This window comes from Callospermophilus lateralis, chromosome 11 (assembly GCF_048772815.1).
Source record: "Callospermophilus lateralis isolate mCalLat2 chromosome 11, mCalLat2.hap1, whole genome shotgun sequence".
Taxonomy (NCBI): Eukaryota; Metazoa; Chordata; class Mammalia; order Rodentia; family Sciuridae; genus Callospermophilus; species Callospermophilus lateralis.
In genome coordinates this window covers 11656155-11673335 of record NC_135315.1, presented here as the reverse complement: position 1 = coordinate 11673335, position 17181 = coordinate 11656155, and the positions used below count along the sequence as shown (strand labels likewise).

The 17181-nt window shown below is 40.7% G+C and overlaps 1 protein-coding gene across 2 annotated transcripts in view; it reads left to right on the top strand.

Moving 5' to 3' along the window:
* Gna13 (G protein subunit alpha 13) overlaps positions 1-11254 on the top strand; it is a 44809-nt gene extending 33555 nt beyond the window's left edge. Inside the window, exons 3-4 of one of the 2 annotated variants that reach the window (XM_076870047.2) lie at positions 202-252; positions 5525-11254. In XM_076870047.2, the coding sequence (XP_076726162.1) occupies positions 202-252; positions 5525-6097 (624 nt within the window). In that variant the 3' untranslated portion in view covers positions 6098-11254. Of the gene's footprint in view, positions 1-201; positions 253-1707; positions 1844-5524 lie in introns of those variants that run through there. The other variant, XM_076870048.1, reaches the window with a different exon arrangement.
* Positions 11255-17181: the final 5927 nt, after the last annotated feature.

Here is a 17181-nt window from a genome sequence, read left to right as displayed (position 1 = left end):
AATTAACCGGCCTTTGCAGATTTAGCACTTTGACAGAGCAGACTTACACATTTTTAGAAGGGTTTGCAGTTCATTCTGAATTAGTGACTAAACAAAGTATGTTTGGATTAAGTGTACAACCAGACAGTGGAATATAAACTGTTATAACAAGATCTTCCATTTCTGAACCTTCATAACTATTTACTTTCTTCTTGTTTTTAGGGTGAATCTGTAAAATATTTCCTGGATAACTTGGATAAACTTGGAGAACCAGTAAGTTTTAAAACTGGATGTTTATGTTTGTTGATATCTAAAAGCAGTAGTCAGAATTCTGATGTTTTTACTTTGGTGTAGCTTATTAGGAAATTTGGAAAAAATACACATTGAGCTGTTTGCCTCTTCCTTTTTTCCTAGTGGCAGTTGTCTGACTCATCCTGTTTTATTTAGAGTGATTGGTAGCTAAAAATATTGAATGACTTATATTTCTTAAAAATGAAAAAATTATTTTCCAGTTGCGACACTTTTTTCTCCCTTTACCATCTAGCCCTCTGCCAGTTTCCTTGAGTAATTGCCCTGCCCTCTGTTTCATGGAAGTAAAACTGTTAAAGAGATTTATGGTTCACAATGAGATTGCACATTATCTGCTATCTTTCAGTGTGATTGGGGGTTTTGTGAGCAGAGAAGGAAGAACACAGTGGGCTGATTTGTTTCCAGACCATTAGTAAAGTCTGTTTTCTAGTTCAGGACTCCTTTGTGTTGAGTTGCAGCATGCAGGCTTGATCCTGGAGGCTGGCTCAAGAGACTGCACGAGGTAGGAGAGGGGTCCCCCTTGGAAAGAGTCTCTACCTTCCTGCATGTCTTTCCTCAGAGCCAGCCACCCAGCTGCATCAGAGCTGCCTCTGGCTTCCTGGGGCCATGGCAGGCAGAGCACCACTTGGCTGTCCTCCGTGTTGGACTAGTGCAGAGGAGTTCATTAGAATCAAGGCTTCTGCTGCTTAGAAAATGTTTGAATGCCATCGCCCTAGAGACTTTGTTACTCATTAAGTTTGGTGTAGCTTCATTTGCCTGCCTCCTTTTAAAGCAATTTTTTTTTATAAATGTTAATATGGTCTTGTGGGTTCTTTGAGATTTTTAACTTTGAAAATATCACTGAAGAAAAGCACAAAATGAGCCTGTTCCTAGGAAGAAAGTCGTGTGCTGCTGGGAGATGTAGGCATGTGAAGCAGTACCTTCTTTTCCCCAGCAGAAAAACATTTTCCCTTTATTTATTTATTTTTTTAATTGCATTTGTCTGCTTTTAAGATAGTATGTTTTAGTCCAGCCAGTTTCTTAGACACGGGAGCCCCCTGAAGTTGACATCTCCAAAAATGTATGTTTTTACTCATTCAGTACAGTACACATCAGTAAAACTTTGTATTAAGGTTTGTCTTTTTCTTTCCATCTGGTCAGATTATAAACTTTTTTTTTTTAATTAAGTACAAGTCAACCAGAGGAAAAGCTTGGTAAATAACCTAGTTATTAAGAGTTATTTCTTGTTGTCAAAACAGAGCTGACTTGACCTGCTCTTGTCAATGTACTTTTCCAATAGACCTTCCTTCCCTGAACACACCATTCAAGTAGGTCCCCTCCTCCTGACTCTCAGTGTCAGCCCTCGATTTTTTCCTCTTTTGCATGTATTATAGCAGACAATTACTTTATATTTACCCTTTACCTATCTCTTTCCATAAGGGCCAGGATCTCATCTCCTGATCACGAAGAGTTGAGACCCTGGTACCTGGAGAAAGTGCCTGGCTTGAAGTCGGCACTCAACAAACAGCCTTTTATGCTTTTCTCTGCAGTGCTGGGGGGATGCAGGCCTTGATACATTAGGTAAGCGCTCTACCAGAAAACAGTTTTTGAATGAATTCTCCAGACCAACTCTAACCAATTTGTAGTGGCTACTTAAAATCTTATGTTGACAATAACTCTGAAGCCACATCTGGAATAAAAAGAAGAGTTGAGATCAACATGTAGTTGTAAAGAAGGGGAGAATAAACCTGGGTGTATTTTTATCATCCATTTTGTACATATCAGACAAGTCACAGGATTGCACTGGCTATATCTCTTACGTCCCAGGGCCATTGAAAACCTGCATTTAGCCCTGTGACATTGTTGGAGATGGAACAACACAGCGGGCAAGGACTTAAGTCCCAGCTCCATTGCAGATTGGCTCTGTGTGACATCAGCATCTTTAAACTGCAGTTTTTTAGTCCATAATATGGACATAGTAAGGGAACTCAGCTTGTAGGGATACAGAATATTACATAAAATAAACCCAGTGGGTGTAGAAATGTAGCAAATGCCCAGTGTTGGCTTTTTTTTTTTAATCTCTACATTTAAAGAGCTCAGTCTAATCATAGATGGAACCAACATACTTAAACAAGTAAAGACCATTAAATGATACAGAGCACAAATATATTAGCTTATGGACTGAAAAGTTTCTTTCTGGAAAAGTTGAAGCTAGTGCATAAAGAGTTAGTGAACCTAACTGCCTGAGGGGCAGGATGGATTTGGACAGATAAGGAGATGTGGCCCCCTGAGGCAGGGGACAACTGGGTGTGTTTAGTGTTAGACCCTGCTGTCTGGTGAAGGATGTGTTCAGTTCTAACATGGGAAAGCGCTTCTAGAAGGCAGTGGCTTCAGTGTTTTCCACTGTGCTGCGCTTGCATTGTTGTTGAAATTGATGGAGGTGTGATGGTACTGAGGTGAGGCTTTGTGCAGGTCTTGCTGTTAGGCACCTGTGTGGAGCATGAACATGCAGAACAGAGTCTGCTGACCGCAGAAAAAAAGGTGTATGGGGAGCTTCAAAAGCCAGTCAGAGCAGATTCTGGATCTGACGCAGCGGGGAGCCATCGTAAGGTCTGTGGTTACGATGCGGGAGGTTGGCTTGGGAGAGGCTGGGAGAGCCGTGAGGTGAGCAGTCAAGGCAGAGAAGCTAGGATGAGAGGACGAGCCATACCTGAGGTGATAAAAAATGGGGTGTGGAAATAAAGAGGAAAGAGAGCACATAACAGATGCCAAGAAGGAACTGGGGATTTGATACAACTGGAGATGTCAGGGAGGAGTCCAAGATGACGGAGGACAGAAAGATGCGGGGACTGTTGGTGGGGCAGGAATTGGGAAGCAAAGCACACTCTTGGCTGAGAGGGGCTGGCCAGGGAGGAGATGAGCTTCTTAGTGAGCATGTGAAGGTCACCGAGCCTGATGACTGGCGAGCATCAGAAAATGAGAGGCTCAGCGCAGGAGCCCCTGAGGTTCCAGCCTTCCTTGACCCCCCCGCCTTTTCTGCAGTGGCAGTGACGGCAGTGTAGTGGACACACAGCTGACCACTTGCCACACATGGCTCTTTTATTTTTTAATATTTATTTTTTAGTTGTAGTTGGACACAAAATCTTTATTTCACTTATTTATTTTTATGTGGTGCTGAGAATCGAACCCAGGTCTCGCATATGCAAGGCGATCGCTCTACCGCTGATCTACGACCCCAGCCCCACACATGGCTCTTTTTTTTTTTTTAATATTTAGTTTTTAGTTGTAGTTGGACACAATACCTTTATTTTATTTATTTTTATGTGGTGCTAAGGGTCAAACCCAGGGCCTCACACATGCTAGGTGAGCGCCCTACCACTGAGCCACAACCCCAGCCCCACATATGGCTCTTAAGCACTTACCCTTTTAATTTGCTTAGTCCTCAAGGCAACCCTCTGCATGTCATCTCCACTTTACAGGTGAAGAAACTGAGACACAGAGAACTTCAGTGACTTGCCCAAGGTCACATAGATATAGTGGCCAACTGGCTGTAGGAATCACATTCCTAATCAATGTACTCTGTTCTGCCATTTAGCACTTGATTACATTCTGTGCTTCATGCAGATTAGACTTTAGACTCCCGACTAGATTGCTAGTTCATTATAAAGATGATAATAGAGAACTTTGGGATTTCATGGAATTAGAAAGTTTGCAAAATGCTCAAGGCTGACACATTCCTGAAGTAGGCAGCACAGCCAGAAAGTGGAAACCAGGACCACCTTCTGGAAGCAATTGGACTTTTGGTATCTAGGACCATTACAGTGTTTGACACCTCATAATCTTATCCCTTTGTTTTCATCTTAAGAAATAGTCCAAACGATGTGTGAGAACTTTAATTGCAGTATATCTGTTAATTACAGCAAAAAACATTGGCAACACCCCACTAATAGAGGAATGTTAATGTAAATTATACACATTAATGCTTTTATGTGACTTACAGTTTTTTTAAAAAATGAGATGACACCAACATGGAATACAGTTCATGGTAAATGTTAAGCAGAATATAAAGGCAAGCTAAAAATTGCTAAAAATTATCAGTAAAATTGCTATGTATGTGGACAAAAGCTAGAAGAAAGCATGGAAACGCTAACACTTTTATTGGAGTCCTAGAGTAATGAGTGGCTGGGATTGCCAATAACTAAAAACTGATCTGCTGTTTTAACATTCTCAATTCTATTGGTGTCTTTGTGAGGAGATGAGTACTCGTGTTGTAATGAAATTTCAAAATCATTACACTACTTGGAAAGACATAAAATGCAGACAGCATTGTGAATAACAGCATTGTTTAGAATCCTGCCCTGAAGATATTTTGGCCTTGGGGAGGAGCACGAGACCTCTCCTGTTACCTTAACATCCTGCTAAGAAGCTGCGACAGTGTGAGGAGGCATACTGGACCTCACTGCTTCAGGAAGTATGCCTGCAGAGTGGCTGGGGATGGCCACTGACAGCCGCCCTTTGCTCAGAATCTTAAGGCCCAGGAAGAGCTCACTCTGTCTTTGCAGCTTTTCCTCCAAGGCACATAGGCCAGGTCTGATTCCCTCCAGTTCACAGGCACAGGTGTTGACACACAGTAAGTGACTAGTTATGAGTTCTTGGGTCAGTAAATGAGAAAATTGGAACACAGCTACTTGGACAATACTCTAGAAACAAACTTAGCAAGTGACCCAAAGTACATGTGAGTAGAGGAAGTGTTTTCCACACGTGTCATAGAGCAGCAGTAGTCCTTGGGGCTAGTTGTCGTCCTGGAGCTGTGATGCACAGAAAGTCAGCATTAAAGTGGGTTCGAGAGGCAGACAGAACCCGGGGTGAGCTGTATTGGATTCGGATGCCATTGCTTTTAATAGAGGTGCAAGGAGCAGTGTGGAGCTGGTGAGTGTGGGGGCATGGGGAGCACTCTGGGGGGACCGAGAAGTGCGTAGCAGTGGGAGGAAACTCAAGTTGAACATGCAGCGGGGTGACTGGGGACAGCCTGCAGGTAAGACTTCAGCTTAAATGTGAGTAGTATTGCAGGGGTGAAAACAATAGTAGATGCTGGTCATTGGTGTTGAATTTTGAGCCAGTTTTTGTCAACTAACATTATAATAATTCTTTGGCATTTTTTTAATGAGAATAATAGTACTACAGTACTATTATTTTTTTTTAAATTCTGATAATGACTTCTGGATTACTGAGTATACAACTGGTTTTTCTTTTCCAGGATTACATTCCATCACAACAAGATATTCTTCTTGCCAGAAGACCCACCAAAGGCATTCATGAGTACGACTTTGAAATTAAAAATGTTCCTTTCAAAATGGTTGATGTAGGTGGTCAAAGATCAGAAAGGAAACGTTGGTTTGAATGCTTTGACAGTGTGACGTCAATACTTTTTCTTGTTTCCTCAAGTGAATTTGACCAGGTGCTTATGGAAGATCGACTGACCAATCGCCTTACAGAATCTCTGAACATTTTCGAAACAATCGTCAATAACCGGGTTTTCAGCAATGTCTCCATAATTCTTTTCTTAAACAAGACAGACTTGCTTGAGGAGAAGGTGCAAATTGTGAGCATCAAAGACTACTTCCTAGAATTTGAAGGGGATCCACACTGCTTAAGAGACGTCCAAAAATTCCTGGTGGAATGTTTCCGGAACAAACGCCGGGACCAGCAGCAGAAGCCCTTATACCACCACTTCACCACTGCTATCAACACGGAGAACATCCGCCTCGTTTTCCGCGACGTGAAGGATACCATTCTTCACGACAACCTCAAGCAGCTTATGCTACAGTGATGTACAAAGACTTGCTATTTTAATACCTTTTTGTGTTTTTGATTGTTTTCTGTTTGTCTTGTCTTGTTTTTTAAAATAGCAGTTTACAACAAGAATTAGAAGTCTTGATTCTGTGTTTTAACTTTTTGGAAATCTTAGTCCTGCGGCCTTTGGTTTGTGGCTGGACGCTGCTGAGTAACACATTGCCAATATCCGCTGGAATTCAGGCTTGGATTGGTCTTGCCATGGCTCCCGCTCACGTCCAGTTGTCATTTCCTAGCCAACCACAGGCTTCAAATTCTTCCACCTTTTAAAAAGAGTTCTCTGTGGTGCCAAGCGTAGATGGCATCCTTGAGTACATGTAGGAATGCCTTTAGGAATTTAGGCTCTCGTGCAGGGAAGAGATCTTCAGTCTGCCTTACACAGAGCAGGACACACGCTGCCCAGCCTACCACTTCCTATTGTGAAAGCACTGTTTTATCTAAGGTTTTATCTAAGGAATGGCATCGGTCAATTTACGCAGGTTTAGCCTTCATGTGTTCGTAATTGCATATATACGCAACAGTTGTTTTGTTTCAAAATTTCTATGGTTTCTGAAGGCAATGTTCTTAGTGTTTTAAAGTTTACATAAGGATTTCTAGTCTGCTCTGGTGGGAATGGTACCGGGGAGCAAATGCTATAATAGTATCAAAAGTAATGAGTGACCTACAGTTTGCCTTTTTCCTGTTTCCTGATCATGTGATTTAACATTTCATATGTGAAATAGTTTGGCCACAGCAGCAACTAAAAATTGCAAGTGACTTGGTAACAAATAAACGTAATTGGTCCAGAATGACATGTGGGTCACTCCTCAGTCCTGTCTTGGTTGACTTTGCTCCTTTCTCAAGGAAATCAGTGTCACATCATCATTTATTTCTTTTGCTCTTCTGTCCCATCCCCAGCAACAACAAACTGTGGCATTTAAGGGAGTCTTCTGTTTATTTGGAGCTTGCCAAGGGTAGTATTTTCCTGTCAAACTATTCAAGAAGGCATTATTTGAGATTGCTGTTCATTCTTGGTGTGTCTCTAAAAGATACAGTATGTACATGTTTGTGTAGTTATTGATTATGAGATGCCAGCTTTATCAAGGTACATTTTCAAATTTTAAGAATGCTTATAAGGAAAAGTAGTAATTTTTTTAGTTCACACGTAAAGGTGATTACATTTGACCTCCCATTGCTTATCACATTCAACCATGCCGTGGAGTAGCTTTGATTGCAGATGGTCAGCAGAATGGCTGGTGTGCAGGACTGCCTGTAGGTTTTATGTAGTGTTCAATTGGATTCAAGATACAGATGTACAAAGCTGGTAACAGTTTGTAAGATCTGACGGCTTTTCTGCTTTTCCTAAAAATTGTGATTAAGACTGTGATATCTGTCACTTTACTGTATAGCTGACTGTGTTCTCAGGTATTTTATTGGTCCTTGAAAGATTGGTCAACATTGTGGATCACCTGTCCTTTCCTAGACAGTGGCTCTTGTCCTGTCTTGCTGTCCGGTAGGAGAGGTAGACCTTGCAGTGTGCTAACCAGGGATTTGTTCTTGACATCCTGGCTTTTTCTTGCATTTGAAGTTTCACTGTCATCACATCCATTTAAATCTCAGTGTTTTCATGCCTTTGTAATACATGAGCTTCAGACACACAGCCCAACATGGTAATAATGCAGGTGTTCATAGCATAATTCGTGCATGTTTTAATAGTTCTATTAGTGCTTCTTGCCAAAAAGGATAGAATATGTTGTTTAAATTTACAGGGTTAGCACAACCCCAGTGCTAATGAACATCTGAGTATGTGCACAGTACTATTGGGCCTGTTTGGTAGAGCCTACTGTAAATTTAGCTGATAGTTTTATTGAGTGGCCAAGACAAATATTTAACTACAGTGAAGGCTTCAGTCAGCTCCCTATAGAAGGTTGACAACTTAGTCTTATTGAAGCTATTTTAAGATCTGTGATAAGCATAAATATTGCCTGACAAAGCAGAAAATACCAAGTTTCCCTCTTTTACTTGCCACCAAGAAATGTTAAAACACCAGCTAGATATGGTGTCATTTGCAGCTTTCTTCTGATGTGTGCAATGTCTCACAATCAACATTCTTTTAAAATAGGATTTAGAATCTATTTTGAGGCAATAAATTCTATTTAATTTATCAGCCTTGCTTAGACCTTCAGTAGAACTATGAGATTCAACCTATAGGCTTTAGTCCACACGTTCTCCTGTGCTGTATTTTAAATTATTTGAAAGGAATCTCTTGCCTATATCATGAAAGCCACATCCTTTGAATTCAAGTACAACTGTATGAAAAAGAAGTTGGAATTCAATGAGCAGAACTGAGAAGGTGCTCTTACTTTTCCACTGTGCTAACTCCCCCTGATCTCTAAAATGTAACTCAGATTTCAAGTTCTTTGATGTATTAAATTTTCCAAATCTTTGGTTATGGTTTGGAATAAAATGTGCCTATTTCTATATTGCTTTCTGGTCTTCAATCTGAATGCCTTCTCATTTATCTGAAGAAATCTCACACAAGTGTCTTTGTTGACCTTGAAGAAATTATACAGAACTGCCTTATCAATCAGAGAAAACACAAATTACACCTTAATTTTTATAAGGAAAGGGTTTTGTCAAATGTTTTCTGAAGATCTAAGTAATTCAAGGCATGCCTCTGCCACTTAAATATTATTTTTAATAGCCTGAATTGTTGCTTCCTGCCAAATATTGCATTAAGGTGAAGTCTTCATTTCAATTTTATATCTGAATAAAATATCTGAATTTTATATCTGAAAGGGGCGCTTGATAGCTAATGAGCAACTGCAGCCAAAGAAGACAGTGTGGAATGAAAGTTATTGTTTTTGTTTCCTTTTAAGTTCCATTGACAGATACATTACATAGACAGGGTCCTCTGGTTACTCTCTAGAGGTGAGACCATCAATGAAAATCTTGTTTGGTTGGTGGCAGTGATTGGTTTAAAAGGGAAGGAAACGGGCCAGAAGTGGTGATGCACACCTCTAGCCTCTAATCCCAGCAACCCAGGAGGCTGAGGCCGAAGGATTGTGAGTTCAAGGTCAGCCTCAGCAACTAAGCAAGGCCCTGAACAACTCAGCAGGACCCTGTCTCAAAATAAAAAATAAAAAGGGCTGGGGGTGTGGTTCAATGATTAAGCGCCCCTGGGTTCAATCTCCAGTACCAAAAAACAAACTAACAAAACAAAACAAAAGTGGAAGGAAATAAGACCACCTAATACCAGAAGATAGTAGAAGTATTGATTAAGATTCAACAGGAATCTTGTGCCCTATAATTAAATCTTAACTTTCAGTGTATGCCCAAATACTTGTATCTTGTGCTTTTGATAAAATGTATTTGTCAGCATTAGTATTCACATCTGGTTATGCCTTATTTTTTTGAAGAATGAAGTTAAAAACTTTTGCTATTATGTCCGAAATTCAAATCACTATTTGAGAAACTCTCAAATTGGTGCTTTCATTATTTAATGATACATTTAGACAAAACCCCAAAGGAGCCATTTGAAACAAGATTCTCTCCATTGCAATTTGTAGCAATGTTATTTCTGTATATGTAATGAGAAGGCTAAATATCAGTGTTAACTCTTCATTTCTTGTTTGAATCATGCAGTCATGCCTGTAAAGCCCAAACATTTGTAACAAAACTCCCTAATAAATCTAGAGAAAGTTGCTCTGTTACCTTTTCATTTCTTTTAGTTTTACTAAAGGAACCAAGAACAAAAGTTTTGCACATTGTCCTCCCTTGGAAGTTCAACTTGTCCTGGTCACTTGGCCTCCATACCATTGTTTCAGCTTGTTCAGTTCCACAAATCAGATGATCTTTGTGTTGTGCTGCTTGACCAAAAAAGTACTGTTTTGTTTTTGTTTTTGTTTTGTTTTGTTTGTTTTTTAAATCCTAGAACACAAGTCAGCTTTTCTGTCTGGTAAAGAGAGGGGAAAGGTTATGAGGGGGCGTGGTTGTGTCCTCCTGTTCCCGATGAAGCAGACACTGCAGTAAGTGCCGCTGTGTCATGGTACGAGGTTAGGGCTTAATCCATTTACACTAGAGCTTGAGTCTGCATCTTAAACCTGAACATCTTAAACCAGTTTTTCTTTGGCTTTTTCAAGCACCATCAAGTAGATATTAGCCTTGGACTGGCACGTGATTGTTAACATCATTTGAAGTACATTGTACCACTAGCATCCTTGTGTCTAGATGTGAATTTATGGTCAGCATTTAAATTAATATGTTCACCCTTGTGGCATTCAGGCCTAACCATCTGAGTTTTAAATGCTGGAACTTATACTGAATGAACATTGTTTTCTCAAAGCATTAATGATATAGCAGTATTTTCTGGGTTGATCAGAGATTTTCGTGACCTTTACAAATCTACTGTGAATGATGGATATTTACAGATGGATTGAAGTCTACTGGGACCCACTGGGCATAACTTTCCTGTTGGTGAATATCAGTGATAGTAATAAACTACTTACTTGATATGTGATTTGGGTTTGTATTTAGAAAGCTTGTTTATGATATTCCTTTAGTGAGTGATGTATTTGTCCTCAGGCAAGCCTCTTGGATGGTACCAGGAATCAAGGGGAGGGGGAAGGGATTAATTCTCATTAAGTATGTGTAACAATGCAACAAACTATGCCATTTATCCTTTACCTCTTACTTGAAAGCAGAATCGCAAAATGTTTTAAAATGGTTTTCTCTGCTATTCTAGTATGCTGTGGAGAGCTCATTTACCACAAGAAGCCTTATCAAAAAGTATATTTTGTAACAACCTCGTAGATACTGTACCTAACAAAACATAATTTGTATTAGCTCTGAATAAAAGTATTTGTGATTTAAGGTTTTTCATTGAACTTTTTATAACCTTCCAAGAACTAAGCACATTATTTGAGATTGTTGTAAATTTTTTTCTTTTTTCTTTTCTTTTTTTGGTCAGTGCTCTAGTTCAGGATTGGCAATAAATTATTTGTGAGGAAATCTAAAAGAGGAAAAGATGGTTCGGTTTTTACAAAATCAATTGCTATTCATTAAGGCTTTTTACTTTTGTACATATTTTGCAAAAAAAAATGCCTCTTGCTATTAATAATTTGCTTTGTGAAAATTACTGACATTTAATAAACATTTACAAGTGATTTGATACTATGACGTCATTTAAACTAACTGTGTGAAGCAGATGACAAGGTGAAAGTTTGAAAGCAAAGGTTTCATCCAGTGACTTAAGGCTCAGCAGTCGACTTTAGCGGATCCCACCAATATCTGCCTTACTCAGATGCGAAAAACTTGTCCTGTCTGAAGATGGAGAGGTGGACTCCTGTGGGCGTTTTCAGGAGGAGGAAAGGAAGCCATTGTGTTCTCTCTACTCTGACCCTTGAGACTGCACTGGGCTGAGTCAGGGCTCCTGGTTTATCCAACTTTGTTAGGCCTAATGTAATAATAGAAGTAATGTTTTAAGAACTAACCTACATGTTACCACTTTTTTTTTTTTTCTGATAAACTTTTAGAATATGATTTCCAGGAAAATTGCAAGATAGGGTTCCCTTCTACTCCCCACCCCTGGAATAGTTACCCCAGTTAATATCTTAACATGACCTTGGTATATCAGGCATCATTAATGAACCAATACTGATAACGGTACTAACTAAAGCCTCATATTTCATTAGAATTTCCTGGGTGTTCCCTGAAGTCTTCTCTGATCCACGGCCCATCCTGCACCCACATTACATTCAGTGGTTGCGTCTCCTTGGACTCCTCATGGCCCCTACAGACTGCTTGTTCTTCAGACTGACTTTATTTATAACCTTAGCAGTTTTGAGGAGTACTGGCCGGGGGTTTTATAGAATGTTCCTCTGTTGGGGTTTGTCTGATGTCTTTCTCAAGACAGATGGGTTTTCAGACCTCAGAGAAATGCCGTTCTCTTCAACTCAAATCAGGTGACCTTCTATGGTTACCATTCATCTCCTTTCTTCACAACTCCAGCTAAATTAGAAGCTGTCACAGTGACTTGGCATGTTTGGACCTTTTCTTAACTGGCACTTATTGAAAGCTGGGCTTGTACTTTTCTTCCTCCAAATGGAAGGCAAAGCTTTCCCCACAATTGGAATTGCTTGCAGGTGTGAATAAACACTTGGTAGCAAGGGCTGGCTTCCTGGCTGCTGGCTGGCTCCCTGGCTGTGTGGCCTCAGACTCTGGCTGGTGAGAGCTCTTTTAGGACCCCACTGTTAACAGAAAACTTTGGGTCCGAGGAAAAACTAATAAAAATTGGATTTTGTATCTTAATGTCTAAAAATGCAGGATTTTGCAAACAGGCCCTTAAAGTTTTTCTGCAAGAGATTTAAGATCTTCCAAAATGGAAACTAATTGGCTTAAGCATTGGAATCCCCCCCCAAAAAAAACCAAGACAGTCTTTTAAAAGATCTTTTCTTATGCTGTTATTGGAACAAAGGAATAGTCATTATCATAAAAAAGAAAGCTACAGGCTGGACCCTATAATCCTAGTAATCCCAGCAATTTGGGAGGCTGAGACAGGAGGATTGCAAGTTCCAAACCAGCCTCAACAATTTAGCAAGGCGCTAAGCAATTCAGTAAGACCCTGTCTCTAAATAAAAATACAATATAGGGCTGGGGATGTGGCTCAGTGGTCAAATGTCCCTGAGTTCAATCCCTGTCCCAAAATACAAAATAAAAAGAACTGAGGATGTGGCTCAGTGGTAAAACATCTCTGAGTTAAATCCCCAATTACAAATAAATACAATTTAAAAAAAAAAATTTAAAGTGCCCAAACTTGAAGCTATTTTCTTATCGGAGTATTTTGGCACAGTCGTGGTTAATGGACACCATGGGTGGGGATGGTGCCATTTGGCATGGTGCTCTCAAAATGACCTGTTCTGTTGTGGAAAGAGAAAAAAAGGCCTCTCAGTCTCTCGAGGATTCAAGAAACTCCTGGTTTACAAGTCAAACCAGAGATTTGTTTTGATGACTTGGGAAATTTGGCAAATCCTCAAATATCTAATGACCCAGGGCGGTGTTTTAAAATACATACTGCAATTTTTCCTTGGAAATCAGTGGGGCACCTGAAAAACGGTATTGTTGGGGTCAGGGAGGACTGTGCAACCCTTATTTTGCCAGAGTTCCTTTTCTCCGAAATGCACCAAGGCAACAAAGGGCTCAAACAAGTTCTCAATACAAACTAGCCATTCAGGGCGGCTGGGTCGGCTTGTGTGTTCCCCACAAGAATACGAGGGAAGTCGTGTCCAGAATCCGGTAACCGAGTGGAGGGCTCGGTGTGTCTTCCCGTGTAGGGGAAAAGAGAAGCAGTTGAGTCTTTTTAGAAGTTGGTTTTTTTTCGCAATTCACTGCACCGCGGCTCTCAACCGCCTTAAAGTTCTTCCTCTGTCCAACACTGAAGAAGAACGAGAAAAGCACAGGAGATGAAACCGAAGGTCACACACTACTGACCCAGGGAGACAGAGTCTGGCCATCTTGGTTCTTCTTTCCTGCAATTCTGCACACAAGACCTCAGTTCATGTTGGCTTTGTGGGGTTTGACTAGCTGGTTTCTCTTAACATCCGAGTGAGTTAATAAAGCTGGGTTATCCTGAGAAAATGAACTCAGCACCCCCAGCCTGGCTCTTCTGATTTTTAACAGGCAGAAGATGCTGAAAATCAATGTAAAGGGGGACAGCACCCCAAAGGGGCTGGTGGCTGCACTTGATGGAAGTGATGAGCGTTGGTTTAACTCAGGCGCCAGATCGCACGATCCTTAGCATAATTCCCAGTGAAAATTATTTTAAATAGTTGAATATTTCACTTAGTACCTCCCAGATTTTCGTGAGCATGAAAACATACCTTTGTAGCATCCTAGAAATTTTTAAAACTGAGCCCATGTTCTGTGGATCACTGGTGTTACATGAATAATTCTCAGTTTGGGGAAAACATTCTAGGACCTTACCATCATTTTACCCCTTAGCAATAAAAAGTACAGTGATTTTATTTCGGCATGTTAAGATTAAGTTTTACGTTAGTTTTATTCATTGTGTTCCTAGGTCTGGAGAGGGTTTTTTTGTTTGTGTTTTTGTTTCTCACTTTGGACTTTTTTTTTTTTTTCCTACTTTGTTACAGGAAATTTCAAACATACACAAAAGCAGAATAATATAAACTGCACATTCCACTCAGCTTCAATAGTAACTCCTGGCCAACCTAGTTCCATCCATATCCGCACCTTTCCTGCCTCCACCCCAGATTCTTTTGAAGCAAGTCCCAGTCGTCATATCATATACATATAGTGAAAATGTTCTATATATGTCTAAAACGCAGGGAGTCTTTCTCTTAGTTCGACCGAGAATAACACAATCTGAGTCCAGAAGGCAACCTTCCTATTAGGGTCAGCTGGTTGTCCAGGGTCATTCTCCAGCAGTGTAGGGCTACATCCAAGGATGTCCTCATGATCGTTTACAAAAGCCAGCTCAAGACTGTCAGCAGAGCCCAGGAGGACACTTGGCTATCAACACTGAGACTTTTCTTCACAGGTGTAGTGGTCAATTTGAATTGTCAACTTTTTTTTTTTCTTTTCTTTTTTTTTTTTTTTTTTTTTTTGTGGTACAGGGGATTGATCTCAGGGGAACTCAACCACTGAGCTACATCCCCAGGCCTGTTTTATATTTTATTTAGAGACAAGGTCTCACTGAGTTGCTTAGCACCTCACTGTTGCTGAAGCTGGCTTTGAACTTGCAATCCTCCTGTTTCTGCTGGGATTACAGACATGCCCTACAATTTGGATTGGGAGATGCTGAAGATTGAGAGGTTTCTCGGTGTGACAGTGAGGGTGTGTCTAGGAATGATTGGCATGTGGGATAGCCAACTGAAGGGTAGACCCTCCCTAAGCGTGGGCAGCACTGTGCAATAGGATGATGGCTTGAACGGAATAAAAGTTGGAAGAACAAGGAAGCAGCAACAGATGCAAGCTCGATTCTTCTTGAATAGGTTCTTGATTGCTGCTGCAAACGCCGAGGATATTGAACTCTCAATTGCTCACTCTACCAAACAGACTCTGCCAGTGATTCTCCAGGGAGTTTCCAGAAGCCTTTGGTCTGGGACTGGGGTAGCACCATTGACCTTCTTGTTCTGGGGCTTCAGCCTCTCTGACTGCACAGCTACTGGTGCCTGCAGACAGCCATTGTGAAATATCCAGCTTCTGGTCGTGTAAGCCAACCTAATAAATCCCCTTTTTATAATCATTTTCCTGTTGATTCTGTTCCTCTAAGAACCCTGGCTAATACGACTGGGAAGCTGATATTCACTGTAGCACAGTCCTCAAGTAGCCAAGGTTTTTCTAGTAATATCCAAACAGGCATTTGAGCCTTCAACATGCACAAGCAAAGAAACTCAACATCGTTGGCCACCAAGGAAATGCAGATTTAAACCACAACGAGACACTACTTCATACCTACTAGAAGGATTGCCATTAAAAAAAAAAAAAAATGAACTGTAAGTTTTGGCAAAGGTGCAGAGAAATTAGAATCCTGATACATTGCTGGTGAGATTGGTGAAGAGACATACGCCTTTGGAAAACACTGTGGCAGATCCTAAAACTGTTAAATATAGAGTTACCATAGAATTTGGTGATTTGAATCCTAGATATGTACCTCAGAGAAATGGAAACACCCAAACAAAAATTTGCACATGAGTGTTCATGACAGCAGTATTTACAATAACCAAAAAGAAGAGACAATGTAAATGTCCAACAGCTAATGAATGGATAAATAAAATATGGCATGTCTATTCAATGGATTGTCTTTCTGTAATAAAACAAGGAATGTAGTATTTATATGTGTGACAACATGAATGAGGCCTGAAAACATTCTGCTAAGTCAAATAAGCTGATCACAAAATGATCCACCCTTAGAATCATACCACCTGGCCGTATCTACATGAAATGTCCAGAATATGCAAATCTACAGGCACAGAGAGTAGCTAGATGCCTAGCTCTGAGGTACGGGAAATGGGCCTTCTCTCAGGAGAGGGTGATGTTGTCCTGGTCTTAGATTATAGTGAAGGTTGCACATCTTTGTGAATAGACAAAAAGTCGTTAAGTTGAACACTTAAAACGGGTGAGTTTTATACTATGTGAATTATATATCAACAAGCCTCTTTCACAGAAGAATTTGAGGGCTGGGGATGTAGTTCAGGGCCAGAGCTCTTGCCGGCATGCCCAAGGCCCCGGGTTTGATCCCTAGCACTGCCAAAGAAGCACGGGAGCCTTCCATCACTCCACACAGTTTGCAAAAAAAAAAAAAAAAAAAACGTCAAAAACAGGCATATCAAAATGTTGGCTTTGCTGAATGATGAAAGTCCCGATATTTTGTGTTCTTTGAATTGTTCTGCTTTCTAAATTTTCTGTATAGAGCATCAATTATTTTCGTGTTAAGAAAAATACTCAACAAACACTTCAAAGCAAAGGATCAACCCTGCATTTGGTCAGTGGAGAGTCGGCCTCTCCTTACTGGCTTTAAAGTCATGGGCTGCTTTTATCTCACTCCTCACCTTGTAATTACTCGTCCAGTTTTCCAGTCTGACGTCTGGATCCGGTTGTCAGCTTCCAGAAGGCAGAGGCTCCTGGGTCTGTCTTACTCACCTCTGAACCTTCAGAATCCAGAAGCTTGCTGGGTACGTGGAGGTGCTCAAAAAATATTTGCAGAATGTAACAGAATTAATGAAATGTCTACTACGTCACTTGTGCTTGACACATTTGGTGATAAAATAATCCACCTATGGAATTGACGTTAAGATGCTCATAGTCTAGCAAGGGAGGAAAGACAAATAAGTGAAATAGAAAGAGCCTATATGAGTGAAAATGTGCAGTAATGAGCGAATGCCATTCAAGAAGATGAGGTAGGCGTTTGCCTCTGTCTAGGAGGAATCGGGGGCTCTCATGGAGGAGAAGGCCTTTTGCCTGGGGAGCAGGAAAGACTCATGCCAGATGGATGGGACGGCATGGCCCTGAGGAAGCCAGGGATTCTTCCGTTTGCCTGCCTTTGTGGAGCGCCTCCAATCG